Source organism: Pelophylax lessonae (assembly GCF_965119305.1).
Source record: "Pelophylax lessonae genome assembly, chromosome: 5".
Lineage (NCBI taxonomy): Eukaryota > Metazoa > Chordata > Amphibia > Anura > Ranidae > Pelophylax > Pelophylax lessonae.
The window spans coordinates 44,309,412-44,333,451 of record NC_138772.1 but is presented as its reverse complement, the minus strand read 5'-3'; the positions used below and the strand labels follow the sequence as shown (position 1 = coordinate 44,333,451).

Here is a 24,040-nt window from a genome sequence, read left to right as displayed (position 1 = left end):
GAGGCAGTTCCATTTGCACAGTTCCATATGAGGTCCCTGCAAAGGGAAATTCTGATTAAAATGGGACAAGACTCCGCAGTCTCTGGACAATCAGATGCGGCTGAGTCGGGGAACGAGGGAGTCCCTGATATGGTGGTTTCGTTCTCCGGCACTTCGGCTGGGGAAATCCTTCCTCCCCTTGTATTGGACAGTGGTAGTGGTCACCATGGTTGCTAGCCTGTCTGGTTGGGGAGGTATCCTCGGCCAGCATTCTGCTCTGGGGATCTGGACGCTAGAAGAGTCCAGACTTCCAATCAATTTCTTGGAACTCTGAGTGATCAGGCTTGTCCCTTTTGCAGGTATAGCTATGTAACACATTAAAAAGTCTCTAAACTGTTTTTAAAACCCAGTAATAGTGTCTCACCCTGCTCTGCGCATGCTTAGTTGCTCTCTATTCTGCCAAATTTGTAGAGTCCGATCTGCTGACTGTCTAAAGATTTACTGCTGCTCAGGGGCTCTTGGCTTAAGCCAAACGGCAGCCTCCAGCAAGAAGAAACCAGAACAATGCTGGAGGAAATTTACAGTACACACTAATTTAGTAGCATAATTTTTTAATGTGGAATGTATGTTCCTTGCTAAAGAACATTATTTTTATTTTCCACTTTAAATGTCTTCCTGTATCCAAGTTCCGTCTGCCTAGTTACTTTGACTGCTGTGCGTAATGTTTTTACTGTTGGCCCCCTTTTTCCTCATAGTACAACCACACTGTGTTTCAGCATGGAAACCTGGCTTGAACCCCTGGCTGAATATCTCCTAGTAATGGTTGCTCAAAACACCGACTCCTGCTGCTGTAATAATGGATTTATAGTTGGGGAGTTTGAGCGGGATGCAAGGAAGCCAGAGGAGAGGAGCGCTTTCATTAAACTATGCAGAGCGTAATAAAACGTTTTTTTTGTCATTATGGAAATCCTGTGGTGAGAGAAATATGTAGGCTGCTGGTGCTGACCCAAAACTGCAGGTTGCTCGGCTGTCATGCTGGTCCCCTAACGTCAGTATTTTCAATGACTACATTGGAACAAGCATGCAGCCGGTAGACTGCCTGACAGCCAGGTACAGGCGGTCCCCGGGTTACAAACAAGATGGGGACTGTAGGTTTGTTCTTCGAATTTGTTTGTAAGTCGGAACATGTATGTTTTTTTTAAGCTTAGCTCCAGCCAAAAAAATCATTTTCAAGTATTATGGATAGCATGGGGAAGGGTTAACACCCCTGTGCCATTTGTTTTGCTGTCTGTACCCCTGTTCAGAAGATTTCACCTCACTTTCTGTCCCTATGACAATTGGATTTTGAAAATTTTGGGTTGTTGTGGAGACAAGGATTGGTGATAAAGCTTCAGTGGAGACACCTTTTTCCCATGAGAACTCTTACAGGAGTGAATTTCCCTTTCTACAGGTAGATTTCTCCTCACTTCCTGTTGTCTCCCTCCGTTTGTAAGTAGGAGTCGTTTGTAAGTCGGATGTTTGTAACTAGGGGACCGCCTGTAGCTAGAATTTTCCGCAGGAGGTGGTAACCAACCCCCCATATATTTGCGCTACAAGTTTTCTTTAAAGCGGAACTACACTACATCTGAGCACCTCAAATCAAACACTATTTAATTCATTATTAATATTCAAAGCAAACTCCCCCATCTATCCATGTCTCCATGATTTATTTTGCTGAGAAGTCACTTTGAAAAACATCCCTCTAATATTTCGGGCCTAGGCCATCTTGAGTAAGAACAGGTGATTCAAGTAGCATTTGCTTCTTGGAATCCATTGGCCCTTAGCTCAGGCATGCATGCAGGAGGGTGTGCTAAGCTGCGATAACCCCTCCCCCCACGAAGACTTCTGGGATGTATGACATCATTTGCCTAGGCATGGAAACCAGGAAGCAACTGGAAAAAATTTAAAAAAGTTTAAAATTGGTAAATATAGTATACCTTTCTATATATTTAAGATTTAGAAGCATGAGGAATAAAAAATAGTCAATGTTGATTGAGAGATAGAGGTTTCACTTTAAGTGACCAAAAAGGCGGAGATCCAGTGTCTCAGGATCAGTGCTCTCCTGGCCTGGCCAGTAACGTCATCTACCGGTAGGTCACTGAAGATCCCCAGTATACACTGTTTGGAGTCCTCGCCAAGGGACACCTGGAAGACCCTGTTAAAAATTTCCATAACTCCCTTCCAATATATGTGCAACTTCGGGCACCTCCATACCAGGTGAAGGAGGTCTCCATGATCACGGCAACATCTAGAGCACGTGGGACTGTCCCTAATGCCCATCTTGAACAGTTATACCGGGGTATAGTGCACCCTCAGAAGCAGATACAACTGGGACAGACATTCAGCCACGTTAAGCGAACATTGCTGGAAAGTCAACAGGGCCTCCTCCCACTGTTCATCCTCGAAGGTATCCACATCTCTTTTCCATTTGTCAACAGCAGTGTCCGGATGGCCACCGAGCAACACAGTAAGAAGCATGCGGAGGCAGTGAGAAAATAAACCCTTTATAAGAGTCAACTTCACTCATAAAGATAGGTGTAGATGAAAGGTCCCGTAAGTCCGACCCTTGCTGTGTCCTCACTGCATGTCGTAGTTGGTAATAGATTCTCATTGATTCTGGCAAGTGAAACAGTGCTAAGCTCCGAAAATATCACACCCAACCCCTCCCACCTAGCTTCACAGGTCAGTTTGGTCAACTCGGGAAAGTGGGCATTGTCTCAGATTGGGCTGAAGGCGGTGAAACCTACAACATTTTGCAGCTGTTTGGCCTTATTCCATACCTTTTGCATAAGGGCATAGGTGGGGAAAAGTTTTAGACTTAGCGAAGGCTAGGGCCTCCAGGCTCCGGAAGATATCTCCCTCAGGGATTTTTTTAATGCGGTTACAATAATAAAATGTTGTGTTTTTAACTCTACATATTCACTTCTAGCATATATTGCTTACATTATTTGTGTTTTGGTATTGCAAAGTCCCAGTTCCCCTTTTCTTTCTCTCCTTGTGGGTTGTTAATGGACTATAAAGAATGGCATGGGGTATAAAGAACGGGCTTGTGATATTTGTAGGTACAGTTCATTGGTAATTATTCCGGAGTTACTTAAGCCAGGCAAGTTCATGCCTGCCTGATGTGTTTGGAAACTGTCTGCAGCAATGTTTGTCCTATGTGCCGATCCCTAATCCACTCAGCAGCCCTGTGTGTATTCTGATAAATCTTGCCTGGAAACTGTATCTTTCAGAATTTGGCTGATTGTTCTTGGGATGTGTACATTGCATTGCGCAAGATGAATGCCTAAGCACTGTAGGTTTTCATATATATACGTGGAATAGTTGAAGTGGAACTTCCAGTAACTTTACAGGTCTGCATGAAGAAATTCCTGATATGTCTTCATAAAGAGCGATGGCTCCTTCCTTTTTTTTTTTCCTCTACATTTTTTTCACCAAAAATGCCAACCTGAAGCTCCAGTCCAGTGACTTTGCCCTGGCTGCAATAATCTGATCGGTATGCTGCAGGCAGGTGGAGACATTACTTCAGTCTCCTGATCTGTTCAGATGTTTGTGAACACCGCCAACTGCATAGAAATAGACAGTTGACATTGTGTGTCTTTAAAGGGTAACTGCACTTTTGTGGGGGGGGGGGGGGGATAGCAAAATATGAATAGAGTGCATACAATTGCAACTCAATTCATATTGCAATTGAATGTTAAAAATTTAATTTTCTTTTTAATCTGCAGCCTCTGTAAAATGCAATATGGCTACCTGGAGGTTTTCTGTATACCTAATGTGTACAGAAGCCCATCCCCCCTCCCGAAATATCCTTTCCTGCTTGTGTGATTGGCCCACTGATTTTCCCAGAAGTATGCAAGATTACAAGTCACATTTCAGGCATCCCCCTGCAACAAAAATTTCATTTTTGAGGAGACCCCTCCAAAAGAAAAATCACATCTCACAGCATGCAGTCCCTGCCACTTCCCCATTAGAGCCCTGCAAGTGCAGCAGCTGAATAATTATGAAACCTGTCAATACAGATTCACTGTGCACATGAACACAAACACACAGGGATTTCTTCAGACTAACAAAAGGTAGGAATCTGCTACAAAGTTAGTTAAAAATCCTTGCAATGTACAGAGATCATCCAGAGGGGAATGTGTTTTTTATTTTTTTTTTTTTTTTACAAAAGTGGAGTTACTGTTTAAAGGGGATCTCCAGCACTAGAAGGGGCTATGTCCTACATCTTGCATCAGGGTAGTATTATTTGATCTTCTGCAGCTGTTTCAGGGGGAAGCATGCACAAGGCAATACACGAAGGTTCTATACAGACATAAACGAAAAAACAGGGAAGTGCACAATCTAGAGAAGGTAAACACTTGAAAGCGGTTGTAAAAGTTTTTTTTCTTAACCTGCAAGGTAATGTTATGTGCTATGCATCGTATACTAGCACAATGTTACCTTAAAATAAAGCTCTTCCAGCGTCGCTGTCAGAGCTGCAGGCTCTCCCATATTCACCAGTCTTCATTCCGGGCTTGTGGACTCGCTCTGACTGGCCGGAGCCACAATGACGTCACACCTACGCGTGCGTCCTGGAGCCTCAGTTTGACACAGGGCTCTGAAGGATTGGCACGGTTGGCTGTTTCTTTAGTGATCATGCGCCAGTGATGTCACTGGCTGTATGTACAGTAAATATCTTCTAAATGGTGTCAGTTTAGGAGATATTTACACTACCTATAGGTAAGCCTTGTTATAGACTTACCTATAGGTAAAAGTTAGTGATGGAAGTTTACGAACACTTTATTAAAACTAATGAAAATATTCCGAATGCCACTTTAGAAAAAAAAAACCTTGTACAGAGCCTCAAGATCCCAGGACACATACAATTGCCATTGGGGCAGGATGGTTGGCAGTTCTGAGTGTAGGGGCTCTTTCACACGGGCCACCTCCGTAGGCGGATCCGTGCTGCTCAGCAGGGGATCGTAAACACAGATCCCCGCTGAGCAGGAAGGTGACATCTCCCTCTCCGCTCTGTGGGGAGGGAGGTGTCAGAGCCCCATGCATCTCTATGGGGGAATTGGATGAGAGCGGACCGCCTGTCTGCTCTCATTCGATCCGATCCCCTGGACGGATGGAAAATAGGGTTTCCATTCCTCCGGATTTCACGGACAGGATCGGATGCGGATGGCAGCGGGTGTCAGCAGACATATCTCCGCTGACATCCGCTGACCCATAGGGATGCATGGGGGATCCGATCAGATCCGCCTAAAAACTGACAGGCAGGTCTGATCGGATCGCTCGTGTGAAGGGGGCCTAAGAGTCCTCTGCAGCGTGTACTGACAGGCTTGGGGGAAAATGAGTCCGGTCAGTGCTCTCAGCAAGGCTGTGTACAAGCTCACACTAATGAAATCATCTAAAAAGGCTTGGTGTTGCCATGACCACACAGTTTGGGGGAGTGTTCCCCCTTTCTGAGCCTGTGATTGACAGCTGAGTCTTAAAGCTTGTTGAAAGTCTGCTGAAGCCTGCTAGCAGACTGAAGTGACAATCAGCACTCCCATTAAGATCCGTATATAGCATTTCTAAACCAGTTGAAAAGGGCACTTTAAAACTTCATGCACACTGGGCATAAAAAATGCTGCTTGTTCATGCGTTTGGCATTTTTGCTTTCAGCCTGTAGAAACAACTGTTAGCCTATGTGTCCATGCACGTGTGGGCGCTTACAGGCATATTTATGGAGAAGCATTTACAGTTTAAAAAAAAAAAAAAATCACAAGTGTGATTTTGAGAGGAGCTATTGGGTAGAAAACGACTGATTGAATTGCCTAAACATGTAAATGCAGCGTTTAGGTGCGACAAATCATTTTAGGGCCAGTTCACACCATGCCTGTAGCTGAATTGCACAGGAGTGTGCTGTGTTCCTGTGCGATTCACATGCCAGTCTGAGTGGTGCGCTTTCAAGCCCATTCATTGAGTGGGCTAGAATCGCACTGCACACCTGCAGCATTTTTTTTTTTTTTTTTTTGACACCTGCTGCAGATTGCAAAAGCAGTGTTTTGCATGGATATTAGGGCTGGGCGATAAAACGATACCGATGGGTATCGCGATAGTCCCGTGCTCGATAGCAATAAGAAAACTTGAACGATAAATTGAAAAGTCCGCTCCGACGGGTTTAAACTTTTAAAAATGGCGCCGCCCGGCGCCAACACGTCATTGCGCACGCGCCGCCGCCGCTCGGGAGAGGCCGGGAATAGCCGAAATTACACGAGCGGTGGCAGCGCGTGCGCAATGACGTATTGGCACCGGGCGGCGCCATTTTTAAAACGAAGGCGCCTCTGGAACAGGTAAGTGAAACAGCTTCACTACCTGCCGTTATGCAGGGCTGCGGGCACACTACAAGGGATGCAGTGCTGCGGGCATAGTCTACCTGTACCATGCCCACAGCACTGCATCGCCTGTAGTATGCCCACAACCCCGGATCCTCTTGTACCATGCCAGCCACCCTGCATTCTCCTGCACCATGCCAGCCACCCTGCATTCTCCTGCACCATGCCAGCCACCCTGCATTCTCCTGCACCATGCCAGCCACCCTGCATTCTCCTGCACCATGCCAGCCACCCTGCATTCTCCTGCACCATGCCAGCCACCCTGCATTCTCCTGCACCATGCCAGTCACCCTGCATTCTCACCCTAGGGTCCTTATTTTAAATGGGTAATAAAAAATATCAATATATATCGATATCGACCGATATGAAACACTGATATCGTGATGCAGTTTTCAGCCATATCGCCCAGCCCTAATGGATATTGAATCACACAAAGGCACAGTGCCGTCCTGTGGGTTTCAGCTTCGGGCATGATGTAAACCGACCCTTATTGAACTTTTTTTTTTTCCCCCTTAATGTTTTGGGGAAAAATACTTAAATGCAAATGCACCTAAACAAGTCTACAATATGCTCCATAGGAGCAATTTTTCTGCCAGCAGCATTGCCATTTTCTTCTGCTGCCTAGTGTGACTGAGCAATCTTTGAACAGCTTTTGTGTTTAGGGTTCAAAGTTTCATGAAAGTTTTCTGTTTACATTGCTCTTCTACAAGCTGAAGGATGTGTAAAACAGGCCCCTAATAACAGTAAAAACCTGACGGGTTCATATCATCCCTCTCTAAAACTAAGAAATTTTGGCTTGACTTACATTTTAATTGTAAATTATCCAGAATTCACAAGGGTTTGAAACGTACATTAAAGGATAAAATAAAAGTACAGTCAAAGCTCATTTGTCTGTACTTCTCATTTGGATCACAGGAGTGCAGTTCATTTTTTCAGCAAACTTTTCTGCTGTCACAGAGCTGGGCAAGATCGCAATAATGACCTCTGGATCCGCCCACAGGCCTGGACTGGCACCCGGCTAAGCCTCTCAGTGAGCGGCTGAGATGGCTCCTTCACACAAGCCAACCCTCCGGTGGGGGGCCTGGGGCAGAGCAAACAGCAGTGACTCTGCCCCGGGTCTCTGCTCAGGGAGTTATTAGAACCAAATGATCAGCAGTGTTTGATCGCTCTGTTCTCAGTGTTAGAGCCCGAAGGGGGGGGGGGGTAGTGACTGATGCAGTATCCATCTAGGGAAGTATGATTCAGGAAAAAAAAAATAACTTACCCAACAAAAAAAAAGAATGCTATGGTCTCAATTTGGAATTCATGTTCCAGTGTTGGTGCTTCTGTAGAAGGCGTACTGTTTATATTTTATCACATCCCCCAGATAAATTGTAGAAAATTTTCACTGAATTCTCAGTCACTTGTGTCATTCCTGGTATTTTTATTCCACCCTTCCTTCCCTGCATTCTTGTGGTGGCATCATGGGTGATGATAGTTTAGTTTATCATATATATATATATATATATATATATATAATATATATACAGTAAAACCTTGGTTTGAGAGTAACTTGGTTTGAGAGCGCTTTGCAAGACAAGCACATTTTTAAAATAAATTTTGACTTGATATACAAGCGATGTCTTGATATACAAGTAGCGTCATGTATAAAAAAGAAGAGAGGAGCCTCTAAAGTGTAGCAATATGGTTACATTTAATGAAGGTTCAATATTTAGCAACATGGTTGATGATTGAGCAGGCATATCTAAGTATGCAGGCATCTGGGGTAAAGCTGTCCACATAGACCATTCCTCTGCACAGCCATCTTCATCATCCCTTCCCCGCTGCACTCCACAAGGGATTCAAAGCCTCACTTTCAGATCACTCTACTGCAGGCTATTCTTCCCGGTCAGGATTGCAGACTGACAGTGGTGAGAGCCGGTGGTTCAGAAGATGGTCTATGTGGACAGCTTTACCCCGGATGCCTGCATACTTAGGTGTGCCTATTTTAATCATCAACCATGTGAGCTGCTATATGTTGTACCTTCATTAAATGTAACCATATTGCTACACTTAGAGGCTCCTCTCATCTCTTATATTCTGTAGCTCTGCTAGATTTTGCTTCTAATCCCCTTGCGGAGGCTGCATATTGTGGATGGACATTTTATGGTTACACAACCTATAACATTGCTATAATCTTTGTATATAGACTATAAACTGAAGGACTTGTGGAACGAATCATCTGAGTTTCCATTATTTCTTATGGGGAAATTCGCTTTGATATAAGAGTGCTTTGGATTACAAGCATGTTTCCAGAACGAATTATGCTCGCAATCCAAGGTTCTACTGTATATCCGCTCCAGGCTGAATTTTTATTTTATTTATATTATATATATATATACTGTACAGACCAAAAGTTTGGACACACCTCATTCAAAGAGTTTTCTTTATTTTCATGACTGCGAAAATTGTAGAGTCACACTTCAAGAGGTAGTCACCTGAAATGGTCTTCCAGCAGTCTTGAAGGAGTTCCCAGAGATGCTTGGCACTTGTTGGCCCTTTTGCCTTCACTCTGCGGTCCAGCTCACCCCAAACCATCTTGATTGGGTTCAGGTCCGGTGACTGTGGAGGCCAGGTCATCTGGCGCAGCACCCCATCACTCTCCTTCTTGGTCAAATAGCCCTTACACAACCTGGAGGTGTGTTTGGGGTCATTGTCCTGTTGAAAAATAAATGATGGTCCAACTAAACGCAAACCGGATGGAATAGCATGCCGCTGCAAGATGCTGTGGTAGCCATGCTGGTTCAGTATGCCTTCAATTTTGAATAAATCCCCAACAGTGTCACCAGCAAAGCACCATCACACCTCCTCCTCCATGCTTCACGGTGGGAACCAGGCATGTAGAGTCCATCCGTTCACCTTTTCTGCGTCGCACAAAGACACGGTGGTTGGAACCAAAGATCTCAAATTTGGACTCATCAGACCAAAGCACAGATTTCCACCAGTCTAATGTCCATTCCTTGTGTTCTTTAGCCCAAACAAGTCTCTTCTGTTTGTTGCCTTTCTTTAGCAGTGGTTTCCTAGCAGATATTCTACCATGAAGGCCTGATTCACACAGTCTCCTCCTAACAGTTGTTCTAGAGATGTGTCTGCTGCTAGAACTCCGTGTGCCATTGACCTGGTCTCTAATCTGAGCTGCTGTTACTCCTGAGATCTGCTAAGCAACATTGCCATGTCTATCGGGGAAAGGGGCATGATTTTTCTCTGCTGCAGTTTCATTGTCACTTGTCATCTCATCCCTTTGAAACTGGACCGTAAAAAAGCTGCCTATAGGATTTTATTTTTCCTGTGCTCTAACGGCAATCTTCTTGCACAGCCTCAGATCTCTGTATTACCCTACCCTTGCCTGAGCTCTGCTGTACTGTCGACTGTAAGGGCATAATACCAAGGTAAATGCAGGTACTTAAACTGCTTGCTAATTCAGAAATGCATCTTTGAGGCTTTAAACCCCTTATACACGGGACGGGCTCAATTGGAGTCTGCCTGCTCAGGGGGATACCCACTGAACTGGTGGATAGCTGGTCTGTGTCTCTTCCGCTTATGCAGAGCGACACGGACACAGCCCAACCTCCCCTATGGGTGGCTGGATGTACACGGACACAGCCCACTCTCCTTGTTGGGCCGTTGGATGTACGCGGACACAGCCCACTCTCCCCTATGGGTGGTTGGATGTACACTGACACAGCCCACTCTCCTCTATGGGTGGTTGGATGTACTCGGACACAGCCCACTTTCCTCTATGGGCTGTTGGATGTACACGGACACAGTAGGCGTGTGTCCCATACGCTGGTGGCGTCCTGGAGGAAGGTGCGGTCTGGGCGAGTCCTATCTGGTCACCACCTGAGAGCTGACTGGGCGGTTGATGTTAGACAGAACGAGGCTTGGGACACAGATGGCTTCAGCGGTGGGTTGTGACCTCTCTGGTATGCGACGCGTTTCTGAGCATGCGCGCTGCAGATATTGTGGCGGCCACGCTCCTTCAAAGCATTACACGGGTATGCCTGAGGCTTAAAATAGCCCACTAGGGGGAGGCTCTCAAAAAACATAATGGGGAATGCTGGATGTCCAGCTCACAAAGGGATGTACAGGGATACTATCTACCGAGATAACATAAAACATTTTTTACTGAGATACAGAATAAATTTTAAAACCCTTAAAATAAGCTGAGACCTAAAGGCAATTTGGAAATGACCTATTTTGGCTGAAAATAAAAAAAAATAGAAATTGTATATGTGTATCCATGTCTAAATAGATTGGATGCTCATTTTCTCAGCATTAAGCAGTAGATCGGTGTGCGCATATATCCTTTATGGATCAGACTTTCCGCATGTGTACACACATCAGATAGGCACATGTATGCACAGAGGCAGGATGATTTTGGCTGCAACAAACAGAACTATAGAGGTGGATGACTTTTGTAATAATTGCTAGATATGCATGAATATTAAGAACGATAGGGAAAAGGGAAATGAGAAAATCCTATATTAGGCTTTTCTTTAAGCCCAAGTGTGAGTGTATACCCCCTAGGTTGAGGGGGCATGTGTTGCAAGATGCCATAAGGGGGGATCATTAGGTGAACAGAAGGGGGGTGGTGGGGCTCATAGAGTAATTATATAGGGGGTGAAACCCAGTTTTACTTGCTGGTAGATACTCGCCACTCCATGATTATTTGAAAATATATGAAATATGCCCGTTTCAACTGCCCAGCCAGCAGCACAAGAGACATTTAGGGTCCTTTCACACAGGCGCAACTGCTGACAGAGTCCGCTCTGCTCAGCGGCGATCGATCGGCCCGATCCCCGATGAGCAGGCGCATGACAGCTCAGTCTCCACTCTGCAGAGATGGAGCTGTCAGATCCCTGCTGTTCTCTATGGGGAGATCGGATGAGAACAGACCGCCTGTCCGTTCTCATCTGATCCCATCCGATCTGCCAGATGGATGGAAAATAGGGTTTCCATCGGTCTGGATTTCACGGATCGTGTCAGAGCAGCGGGTGTCAGCGGACATGTCACTGATGACATCCGCTGCCCTATAGGGCTGCATGGAGCATCTGATCAGGTCCTCCTGAAAAAGTGACAGGCGGATCGGATCAGATCGCCCGTGTGAAAGGACCCTTAATAAAGAGGATAGTCAAGTTTTTTTTTTTTTTTTTGTTACGTTTAACCAGCTTAGTATCAGCCTCTGAACAGCAGAGCACAGACTGGAACAGGGGAAGCAGCGTAGTTGGTTGTGCTGCAGTGTGCATGTTAACAAAGAGCATGCTGATAAGAGGTGGCTAAAGAAACTGGGGTCACCTCCCCTGCCAAATAGGGTTGTGTTTTGTTACAGAGCTGTGTGATTTTTTCGAACTGTATAGACCGAAACAAGAACTCTTTGGTAGGTAATACAGTTCCCATATTTGTATTTGGTCTGTTTTGCCTGTTCAGCTTTCCTCTTAACAAAATTGACTGAAACAGGATATCTTCAGATCACATTTTACCATGTGGCCACCATTACTTGTCTGAAGTTGGCTGTCTCCGATGTCCGATTTTAATGAACTGCAGTAAGTTTTTTGTTCTCGCCCGTTCTCTTGTAGGTTCTATAAAAGCAGTGAAGCTGGCATGCAGAAATCAGTTTTGGCTGAAAGCATAAACATACCCAGACAGGGCAACACCTTCCAAGAAAACATAGACTAGAATAGCTGAAATGTATACAGTGCTAGATACTTCCCTTTGTGAGAATTGTGCATTAGGAGAATTTGCCTAAGATTTTATTTTGGCAATTGTGTCCTGTTCACATCATGCATGTGTATTGTGTAAATGCAGAATGTGTGCAGTTTTGCAAAACGCACAAGTGTTGTAACACAACGCAGCACGTCACATTGGATGAGGCAACGTTTTAATAAACTGTAACAAGAAAACATTGCAATGCTCAGCGCATTGTCCCCTACCCAGCACACTCTCATGCAACACCATTAGGGTGAATGGGCCCCTTTTTCAGGGATAGCCAGCAGCTGGAGAGCCTAGAAATGGAAATTTTGTACAGCAAACATGTTTTTACTGTGAGCATACACATTGTGATAACTCTAAATATTTGCACACTATAAATACACCCTTTTATGGTCGGTTCACACCAGAACGCAGTGTGCGATGGGGATGTGTTCTTGCGGGTTTCCTGCACTGCATTCAAATGAATGTCCCTTGCGATCTGCATCTGGGTGCCATGCAGTTTGGTGCCACAAGTTTTTAAAATTAGTGCACGTCCTACTTTTCCCGGGTCCGGTGTGATTTGCAGATAAATGGCCTGCAAAATCGCACCACACAAGAACACACAAGTTCGAACCAACCCTAAAGGAACACTTTTAGTTAGAGGTAAAGACAGAAGGTTTTTGCAATAAGGGTCCGGGGAAAACCAACTTCTCCTTTTGGTTGGGCCTCCACTTCAAAAACATACCTGAACTTGATCTTGATTCACGAGAGCCAAGCCTCCCTCGCTCATTTGCTCAGATACAAAATCAGGAGCTATTGGCTCCAGCTGCTGTCAATCTGAGCAGTGACAAATAAACAGGGGGCAGGCTTTGGGAGCTTGCACACGAGTGCCCCCATGGCTGGAATGGTAGCCAGGTGCGCCAGTGGGGGTCCTCAGAAGAGAAGGATCAGTGCTGCTCTGTGCAAAACCATTCCACAGAGCAGGTAAGAATACAATGTTTTCTTTTAACTAAAAAAAACTTTATAATCACTTTAAATATAAACATTCCTTTTACATTTAAGAGTCCATTCAGACTAGCGCCAAGTCGCCTGACAAGTCGCAGTCGGTCGCTCGCCATTGAGTAGTGCAGGACCCGTTCTAATAGGAGCGACACAAGTCGCTCTGACTTAGAAAAAGGGTCCTGTACTATTTTGGGGCGACCTGGAGGCGACTTGCATTGACTTAAATTATATGAAGTCCCTGCAAGTCGCGCCGAGGTCACGGTGTACGCTGTGCACCGCGACTTCACAGGTCGCCCCAGCAAGTCGTGTCGCTCCAGTCTGAATGGGCGCTTACATTTTTTAAGTTTTTTATTGAATGAAAAACCATAACAAAGAAACAAAACTAAAACAAAACCAGGTGCGAAAAGTCGTTGAATAAGGATTATAGCAATGAGTCAATCAGCAACTTGCTGCCCACGCAGGGGCGATGACAAACATGGAGAAAAAGCAGTAAGGCTCAAAAACCAATACATCTGAGAGGAAAATCCAGCAAACAGGGTAGAGAGATCATAATGGGGGAAACGCAATTAAATTCAGGCCACTTAAACAGTATAGTGCAGCGAGACCGTGGGTCAGAGGCACAGCAACCATTAATGTAGCAATACAGCAGAAGAGTCCGCTAACCAGCGTGCCCAAACTCTATCATGTTTTTGGGGCAACCTCTATGGCAGTAGGTATCACGGTGCAGAGGTATGGCTGTGTCCACCAGACCCCTCCACTGCAAGAGCGTGGAGGGAGCCAATGAAGGGCAATATTTTTCCAGCCACCAAACCAAAGTTACCAGTTGGGATGCCAAAAAGTATTTGTGGCAGTCCAGAAACGCAAGGCCCGCCTGTGACAGGGGGCGCATGAGGGTAGAAAATTTGTAGCGAGGGGGGCGGGAGCCCTACAAAAAAGAATAATTTATTAAGATAACAAAAAAAGATGTTGGAATCCACTGCGGCGATGCATTTTAAACAGAACCTGTACTGTAAAAGTTGTGCCCAAAAAAGCAGGCATATGGCAGAGGACTAGTTTTGACTTTGGTCTCCCTGCAGCTGTACTTTTCCTAACTTCCTGACTCACCATACATTCTGTGCTGTGTGTGTAGACGGCCATCTAGGTAGAGGAGAAAGTTTTCTTCCTCATGTCAGTGATGACTGATGGGGTAATGATCAAGTAGCAGAAGAGTCCAGCACAGATTTCAAAGAATGAAGGAATCGGATGCAGGGAGAACCTTGCACTGCTACTTTCTCTCCAGCAAGGAAAACACTGAGCAGCCCCAAAAACGACATTACCGAATCTGGTGGGACAAACCATGTGGGGCAGCAAATGATAAACAGTGCGGATATGCGGCTCTAGGCACAGGAAGTGCAGATATTTTGCTGGAGGAATTCAAGACAAAAGGCACAATCAACATTTTTAAATGTTCCCTATTAAATAGCAAGTCTTCAGTTGTTTGAGGTTAGGTCGGTTTTAATTGACACAGGGAATGCTGGTTGACAGAGTGCAGGTTTTATCTGCCTACACTTTGCTACGAACATCCCAACGATCAAATCGGCCTTTTCTGTAAGGCTCCAAATCTACGCATGTATAAAGACAGACCAATGTGTTCCCTTGTTGCAGCAACACCACCACTCCGATCCTCTTGTAGTCTCAACCAAGTGAAATGTATTTTAGACTGAGAGGGCTGTCAATGGCATTGTGTAGCAGGCCACAAATATCAAAAAACACTGTAAAAAGCCTGCTGAATCTATCCACCAGGGGTATGTGCTGGTCAGTACTAGTTCACTGGCTTTTTGGGGTTTGGTGTGAGTGTTTTTGTGTTTAGTGCGAGTGCTTTGTGTGTGGCTTTTTTATTTTATTTATTTTTTTTAACCCAGGTGTTCTTACCCTGCACTGTTCGTAACTTGCTTCCAGCTCTCTTCTGGCTGTAAGTTCCATTCCAGTGCTACATTAAAACTGGTTGGAGGGTGCATGTGGCAGGTACCGTGTCCTGTCATTTCCTCTAGAGACCAGGGACATTTGTGTTTTACTAAACCCACAACAGTAAAATCAGCCTATGTGGAACCCAAGGGGTTATTTCTCTGCATTGTTTAAAAGGGCTGTTTGATCCTGTCCTCTGATTCCTCCCTTTTTACTGTCCCCCAACCCATCTCCCGATAGAACTGAGCCTTGGAGGCACTCTGCACATGCTCAGTTTGGTGTTTATTGCTGGAGACTTTTTTTTTTTCTTGGGAAGGTGCATGTAATCTGCACAGGGTCAATTAGCACTGTCCATATATAGGGTCAGTGGTCCTGCAGCCTCAAAGGACAATCGGAGAAGAATGAAAACTCCTATAACTTTTAACCAGTGCTCTGCTGGACACAACGTCACAAGGCTGCTAGATACTGCTGATGGGAAAAGGTATTTAGCATTGTATATTTACTAAAACTATTACATTTCTGTGTACTGTGGGAGACCAGATAATGCAGGCTCCTGGGTTTAGTAACACTTTAAGCTGGTGTGTGTGTGTGTGTGTATGTATGTATGTATGTGTGTGTGTATGTATGTGTGTGTGTGTGTGTGTGTGTATATATATATATATATATATATATATATATATATATATATATATATATATATATATATATATATATATATATATATATATATATTGTGTGTGTGTGTGTGTGTATATATATATATATATATATATATATATATATATATATATATATATATATATATATACACACACACACACACACACACCTTTATTATATATAGGAATATACCAACAGTCCTGCTGCATGTGATTGGACCTTAAAGTGTAGTTGTAAATATGCAAGCTTACATTTTTTGCTTGGCAGCCCTGTATTTGTGAGTTGTCTTGGAGCCTGTGTCATTGGGCTTTAAGCTTGTGACTGGGGTAAAAATGCTGTACACTTTCATGTGTCTTCTGCTTGCATTCTACGTCAGTTTGAGAGTTGTGTTTTGAATTGTCTTGTCTTCCTTCTGACCTGTATCCAGCCTTCTGCTAAGCTGCATCAACCTACTTGCTTTACAAAACAAAGGTACACAGTACAGTTAGTCATTCATTACAAGAGGTTTGGATGTTCTATTGACTTGTATAGAGCAGTGTCTCTTTTTTCATTAAAGGCACCCTCCAAAATTATGGACAATTTTGAGGCACCCCATTCTAAAAATGTAAAAACTATTTTTGTAATTTTACATAATGCAGCAACATCAGTAAATGGATACATGTAGGTCACCCAATGTTAGAGGTGAATTAATATTCCAAAGCAAATACACTTTTCCAAACTGATACGCTCTAGTATTCCACTGTTTCTCTTCTCCCTCAGGTTTTTCTCCATCACTTCGCTAATGAGACCACAAAGCTGATAGGAAAGTGAGGGTCAAACAAGGATGATATGCAGGCAACTGACATCCTCCTTAACCAATGTCATTGGCTAGCAGCTAGAAGGTTGTTGTGGTGCACAATGAAGACCTGTGGCTTTGTGTAACTAAAAGGCAGGTTTCATCCACCCACCAGGTTGTATACATTTTTGGGGCAATTTTTAGGTATTTTGCCAAGGCATCCCTGAAGAAACCTCAAGGCACCCGTTTTGTTTTTGTTGTTTTGTTTTTGTTTTTTTACAAGGGCTGTATACATTCCTTGTAAGAGCCAGTTCACACTGAGGCGATCCGACTTTGGGGGGCGACCTGTGAAGTCGCGTGCACCGCTGTGCACCGTGACTTCGGCGCGACTTGCAGGGACTTCACATAATGGAAGTCTATGCAAGTCGTTCCCAGGTCGCCCCAAAGTAGTACAGGACCCTTTTTCTAAGTCGGAGCGACTTGTGTCGCTCCTATTAGAACGGTTCCTGTACTACTCAATGGACCGCGACTTGTCAGGCTGACAAGTCGCGCTAGTCTGAATGGGCTCTAATAGGAATAAAAGTGATAAAAAAAAACTGGACAGTACAAAAAAAGTAAAATAGTAGAAGAGAACACATACGTAAGTCCTGCACACATATTTAAACGGTATTCAAACCACAAGCGAGATCGCCACAAGTGTTAAAAGGAGCACAATAATTCTAGCGCTAGACCTCCTTTGTAAATCTAAACAGGTAACCTGTAAAGGCGTTTAAAGCATTAACTATGGAAATTAAGTCCCAGAGTTTGTTGCCGTTCCACAAGCGTGCACAATTTTAAAGCGTGACGTGTAAGTTATCTGTTCGGAGTAACATCTTTTACATTATACAAAAAAATTAAGGTAATTGTTGTGGTGTGTTTTTTTTTTATTTTTTTTTCTTTATTCAATAAAATGCATTTCTCCATCGTACATTGATGGACACAGCTCCTGATCATCTTAACCATTGGGTTATACTGCCCCCTACTGAAGTAGGACACTAGGCAGAAAAAAGCTTGATTACGCCTATGGTCAGTCCCTGGGGGTATACTCCCACTCTCAGCTATTGGCACTCAGTTTTTTTTTTCTGCCTAGTAAGGAGTAAGGACCTTGTTCCTTGCTTGGATCTTCGGTCCTGGCAGTTTTTTCCCCTTTTTTAATGGATTTTTCTATTGCTGTAAGAATCTAAAATCAACTGCTAGACTGGGTGACAGGCTGGATATTTTTTAAAATCCAGTGGTCACCCCAGTCTGACTTGTGAGCGCACGCAGGCCTCAGCTCCGCGCTAGATCGGCTCTGACATAGCCCCACTGGATTGGGGCTGGCCTGCGAGTTAAACATCTCAGGAAGTCATACGACCTGGTCTCTGCCTGAGTCGCAACCTCCCTCCTGGCCGATAGCCCCCCATTTCAATGGAGAGGAGGTTCTGTTTGGAGCGGTGTCCACCCTGTTCCTGGTATGGTAAGTAGCTGGCCACCCCCTCTCCCCCTAGAGGGTTTTAGGGTGACGGTCTGCCCCCCCCCCCCGGGTTCTCCTCCCTGTTCAGCGTTCTCCCTCTCTGTGGTCCCTGCGGACACTTCACTCCTCATCTGCCTACCCCACCTTCCCCATGGGGTGGCCATACCACCTTTTAAGGTCGGTCTGGGGTGCTGAGCTAGCGGTGGGGGAGCGTGCGACCAGACGATCGGCTTTTGGGAGGGGCTGTAGCTGGAGGGTGTTCTGCCAGGCCCCTCCTTTCCTGCTGGTAATGTTTTTGGGGCTCTTGGGTTGCCTCCTGGGCCCCCGGGAGCCGCCATTTTCTTGAAACCTGTGTGCTGTAAATTCAAGGGCCATTTTTGTGTAGCCTCATTGGCCATTTTCTAGTGGTTTCTCATTGCTAATAGCGGCAGCCATGACTGTGAAGCATATATGGGTGGTGATTTTGGCGGTGGGAACCCCTCCTTATCCCCTGATGCTGACTCCTGTATCTTTCTCTTCCTTATCACTGCATGTGTGTGAAGATAGCCTGGTGCTGTGGTGTCTGATCGGTGAGGGGTGAAGTCTGGTGGTGGGGTCCTCTCATTCTCTGGATAATCAGGGAAGGAAAGCCGCTCAGGTGTATCAGCCCAACCTGGTGCTGGTAAGACCCGCCATCCGGAATGATGCAATAGAAGTTGTGGAACCGCACACAGGTGAATGAAAGCAATGAAGTCTCTTTATTCTTCAAAATCATAGACAGACAGACAGTGTAGGGAACAGACAATCCAAGGTGGGAACCCCTCCTTATCCCCTGATGCTGACTCCTTTCTCTTCCTTATCACTGCATGTGTGTGAAGATAGCCTGGTGCTGCGGTGTCTGATCGGTGAGGGGTGAAGTCTGGTGGTGGGGTCCTCTCATTCTCTGCTATAGGATTGGTTGGTGCTCTGTGCCTGGCGCCCTGTGGGGCTGTCAGTGCGGTGGGGGTGTCCCTAGCAGTGTTTTACACCTTTTATCGTGGGCCCCCCTTTTTCACTTATGTAGTCCCTGGAGCACATTTCCACCCCCTGATCCCCTCTCAAAGGCTGCCTAAGTCCTCACAATCCCTTACTGCACTGACGGCAGTCCTGGAGTCTGTTGTCCCAAGGTGGATTTTGTCCTGGGCTAAACAGGCTAGCAAACAGTGTCCCCCGCCTTCACCTGCATTTATCTCCTCAGATCCTGAATCTGATTCGGCCGCTGCGGACGCGAGTCATCTTGTTGGGTCTGTTGAGCAGCGCAGGGCCAAGTCTCAGGCCTTGGCGGTCATCTTTCAATGACCATTGGCCACACTTTCCTTGGTGGTACTTTTATCCAGGGAGTTCGATACTTGGCTCCTCTGGTGCGGTCTCCATTGCCGCCTTGGGAGCTCAATTTGATGCTTTCAGTCCTTCTCCAGAAACCTTCTTTTGAAAGTCTTAGGGAGGTTCTCCTGCTTGAAGGTGGCCTTTTTGATGGCAATCACTTCTGCATGCAGGGTGTCAGGGCTGGCGTTGTCTTGTTCACCTTACTTGGTGGTTCACAGAAATAAGGTGGTTTTTGGCCCCTGCCCGTCATTCCTTCCAAAGGTGGTCACTGATTTTCATTTGAATGAATCCTTCCCTGTGTACCAGGCCAAAACATCCTAAGGAAATTGCCTTGCCATTGGGTGGGTGTTCGGGCAATTAGGGTGTACCTGAAAGCAATAGTGTTTTAGGAAGTCAGACTCCCTATTTGTGCTCACGGATGGCCCTCGGAAATGGTTGTCCGCTTCTGTTGAGGCCATTTCCAGATGGATCAGACAGACGGTGTTTCAAGCCTATTCAATTAAGGGTCAGGTTCCTATTTTTCCTGTTACGCCGCACTCTACGTGCCTCCTGGGTCTTCATCATCCGGCGTCAGTGATGCAGGTATGCAAGGCGCTACCTGGTCGTCTTTGCACACCTTTACAATATTTTATAAAGTGGATGTGTTGGCATCTGCGGATGCTTCCTTTGGCTGCAAGGTTTTGCAGGCTGCTATTTGGAGGACCTAGTCCTCTTTAAAGGCGTATTGTTTTTTTTTTTTTTCAGGTGAGCTCCAGTTCTTGGTTGAGCTCCATGTTACCTTTTTGGCTATGCATGGTTTTGCCTTGGGGAATTGTTTTGTGCTTTTCCCACCCCTCATGTTTAACACTGCTGTGGGATGTCCCAATGGTTAAGTAGATCATGATCGGGAGCTGTCTGTCAATGAACGATAGAGAAAATGCGTTTATTTTTTTTTTTTTGTCTTACTGTAAAATCCATTTTATCTGATGTTCATTGACGGACACAGCACCCAACCCTCTGTGGAGTTGGATTTCTTTTGACATTGTAACAAACTTCGGTGGCTATAGCTGAGTGGGAGTATACCCCCTGGTAATGCCCATAGGCGTAGTCAAGCTTTTTTTTTTTCTTCCTATTGTCCTACTCCTGTAGGAGGCAGTATAACCCAATGGTTAAGATCAGGAGCTGTCCGTCAGTGAACCTCAGAGAAATGGATTTTATGGTAAAATACTGCGCAAATACTGTGAACTAAAAAGTGACGATAGCCATTTTATTCTCTAGGGTCTCTGCGGAAAAAACATATGTTTAAAAGTATAAAACAGTATATTTTGCTAGAAAATTACTTACTAGAAAAGTGCTGAAAAAAATCCTGGTCTTCAAGTGGTTAATATTGTCTTCCTATTTCTGTACTTCTAGGCTTCATTATCCCGATCCATTCCTGTGCCCACTTCAAGCATCCTGGTACCAAAATCCATAGGCACCAGAGTTCCATGTAACGTTGAAGGAATAAGCCCTGAACTCGAGAGAGTCTTCATTAAGGAAACTAGTGAAAAAGACGGAGTCAAGGTATCGTGTGTTCAGTTACAAGAACATTGGTTACTGCATGTAGACGGGTGGAAGTTGACACGTATATTGCCGACATGGGTACCGAGGAAATAAATGACCTGTTTGGAAAATGAGCTAAGTGTATTCACCTGCGCTAGGCCTGAAATCTAGACATAATTTTTTATTCTCTAGCTTTGCAGTGGCTACTTCAGATTACACACCATGGTTATATCAGTCAAGGCTCTCTGAGAATCCTCCCCTTACCTATTGCTTAAAGCGGTTGTCCAGTCTGTAAAAAAAAAAAAAAAAAAATCGGCTACATATACAGTGGGTGATGACTTTTAATAGACTCCTGGCCAACGATAGAGGCACCGTCTTCACCCTGGTTAGTTCACTAGCCTACAGGATCCCGGTATCCTAACTGGGCAGTTGGCTGTGCGACTTTCGACTTCACAGCCGACTGCGGATGCACAAGTCATGCTGCACTTTTGACAATGGTCCTGTTGTCTCCTGGGATGTGTTGCAGAAGACTGGGACCTGTGACGTGTTCGTCCCCCATTGCCCCTCACATCCCTAAAATGACATACTAAGTTATGCAGAGGAGGAACATTCCCTTTTGGGTGGAACTCTGCGTTAAGAGGAATTCCAGGTATGGCTATTTTATGGATAGTTACTTGATCTAGCTTGGACCCCCCATACTATACCTGGTCGAAAGAATAAAGACCCCAATATATCAATGATCTCCGTTTGCTTCCTGGTTCCTGTGCTGAGCAGCTATCCTGCCTTTGAAACACAGGCAGTCAACCCCTTAGAACGGTGACATCACTGTCTCCTCATGCAATCGGAGAATGCTTTGCATTCATCCAGTAAATGCAAAGCATTCTGTGAATGGGGCCCTTGCCGAAAGGGGGTGACCAACTTTGCTTCTATGCCTAGGCAGGCTGTACATCAGGGCTTTGGTTTCTCCAAGTGAAGGATGCGTCAGACTCCTTCCTGGACTTACCTCTTGCTCGGTCATTAAGCTTCCAGGTATGCCTAAAACATTAATGGTCAGAGATGAATTATTCAACACAGCTGAAGGGACCACAGCATGCCTATACTTTGACAATGTTATCTTGGGGCACTGTAAGATTCCCCTGATGCCATTGGTTATAGAAGATATTTAAAGAGATCTTAGTCTTTGTAATGTATGTTGTGTTTAAGACCATCACAATTAAGTTTAGATTTTAATGTAAATGAGGTGCAAAGGCATATGTACTCATGTAATAAAAGATGTACTGATTAGATCTGCAGTTTTAAAATGCTGAGAGACTATTCATGGCAAGACCCATCATTATTCCACTCTGTATAAGGTGAAAGGGAGTTCGAAATTACACATACAGAATCCAGTTTCAGCAGTTTTGTTTGGATAAAAATTACATTATGTGGCGTTCCTAGAATGCCATCTGCCCAGCTTTCCCTTCTGGTCTACAGACCCCCCCCCCCCCCCCCAAAAAAAAAAAAAAAAAAAAAAATCTATATAACGTAACATAAGGGGGCGATGTCCTGAATATGAGTACTGGAGTTGGTTGGGGTATCTGTTTAGCAAAAGCAACATTATCGGCTCAACCAGGGAGTTGGGCGTGCACTAAATTTTAGACAGGATTACCCTTCAGGTCTTTCTCTTCAGCATTTTTGAGCTATACTGATTTTTTTTTTTTTTTTTTTTTTTAATCCTTTCCAGACATACTTTAAATTTCGAATGGATTTAATAGTGCATCTATCTCTAGAGCTCTTTTGTTTTGGTTCGGGGGCTGTGCCAACTCTGCACTGTTCGTAACTTGCTTCCAGCTCTCTTCTGGCTGCAAGTTCCATTCCAGTGCTAGATTAAAACTGGTTGGGGGGTGCATGTGGCAGGTACTGTGTCCTGTTATCTCCCCTAGAGACCAGTTACACAAGTAGTGGGTCTAAAGAAAGAATAGTCTAGTTTTGCAGTTTTTTCTTCTCCCCCCATACTCTAGATTAGCCTTTCTCAACCTTTAAAACATGGAAAAACCCCTGCTAATAGTATTTACAGCTCTAAACAGTGGGTTGTGATAATGTGATAAAAAAAAATAAAGAATGTAGGGTACTTGGCGTTATTGAAACCCAGGGCTGCTCTATACGGCAAAGTTATTTTCAGTAGTAAAGGACTCATACTAATAGCCAGAATAGGCAGACAGTAAAAATTGTAGTGTTTTCCTTACATTAGTGGAGATTGGCCTGCTTACTGTGATGGTGTATATGATGTAAAATGCTCTTCTTTGCTTCTGTAGTCAATGAAGTGACCCTTACGTTGGTAATCAGTGGTTAAAATGCCACTTGACAGTCAAGTTTAAAAGGCCCCTTGCGCTGGCAGCTGGTGGTTAAAATTACCCCCTTACAGAAGCTGAAAGAAATCGTCAGTGGTTACATATGGAACCTTTACTTCTGGAGGAACCCTTTTTGAGAGGCTGTTCTAGGACAAGAATCTGGTTGCTGCTGACTAACCTGGACTGACAGTAGTTCCTTCAGACACTTTGACAAAATGGATAAAATCTCTTAGATTAATTGTTTTGCCAATTTGAGAAATTCACACTGAACATTTCACAATAAATGGATTAGCAGAAATTACCTTCTATGAAACCTGCATATCAAAACAATCGGTAGGCTCTAGAATTTTCTTGCAAAAAGTTGTGCCTAGCTTCACCCTGTTTTGCTTCCCTCATCCTTACATTTGATTGATTTCTTTGGTGTTGGACTAGCCAGCCATATAGGGTTCAAATCTCACCATGTATGGGCAGTCTGATTGTACCAAGTCGATCCATTAATGGACTTGGGTACAACGAGCATGTTCGTTTTTATTCATGCAGCTTTTGCCAGCGGCGAGAACCACTAGCAGTAATCACTGTGTTCTCCCAGCAAGGATGGCTCCCTGTTCCAGGAAAACATATTCTCTGCGGGTGGCATTCCTCCATTAACACTGTTGCAGGAAAAAAATCGCACCAAGGCCAGAATTAATATCTGATGTTACTGTGAACATACTGATTTTCATGCATGCAGAATAAAGGTCTAGCTTTTGTCTGTTCCTTGCTTGAAAAACAGTGCCAAAGCATTGTTATTGTGTCTTTGCAAATAGAAGTATCACTGGTCAGGAAGTGGGTTTAAGTGTTCGAAGTCTCTCAGGCCTTTAAA

The 24,040-nt window shown here is 44.6% G+C and overlaps 1 protein-coding gene across 1 annotated transcript in view; it reads left to right on the top strand.

Annotated features, from left to right (window-relative positions):
- Window positions 1-24,040, top strand: part of GLCCI1 (glucocorticoid induced 1) — a 175,662-nt gene that overhangs the window by 114,994 nt on the left and 36,628 nt on the right. Inside the window, exon 5 of the mRNA XM_082258801.1 lies at window positions 20,720-20,869. Coding sequence (XP_082114927.1) covers window positions 20,720-20,869 — 150 coding nt within the window. The remainder of the gene's footprint in view (window positions 1-20,719; window positions 20,870-24,040) is intronic.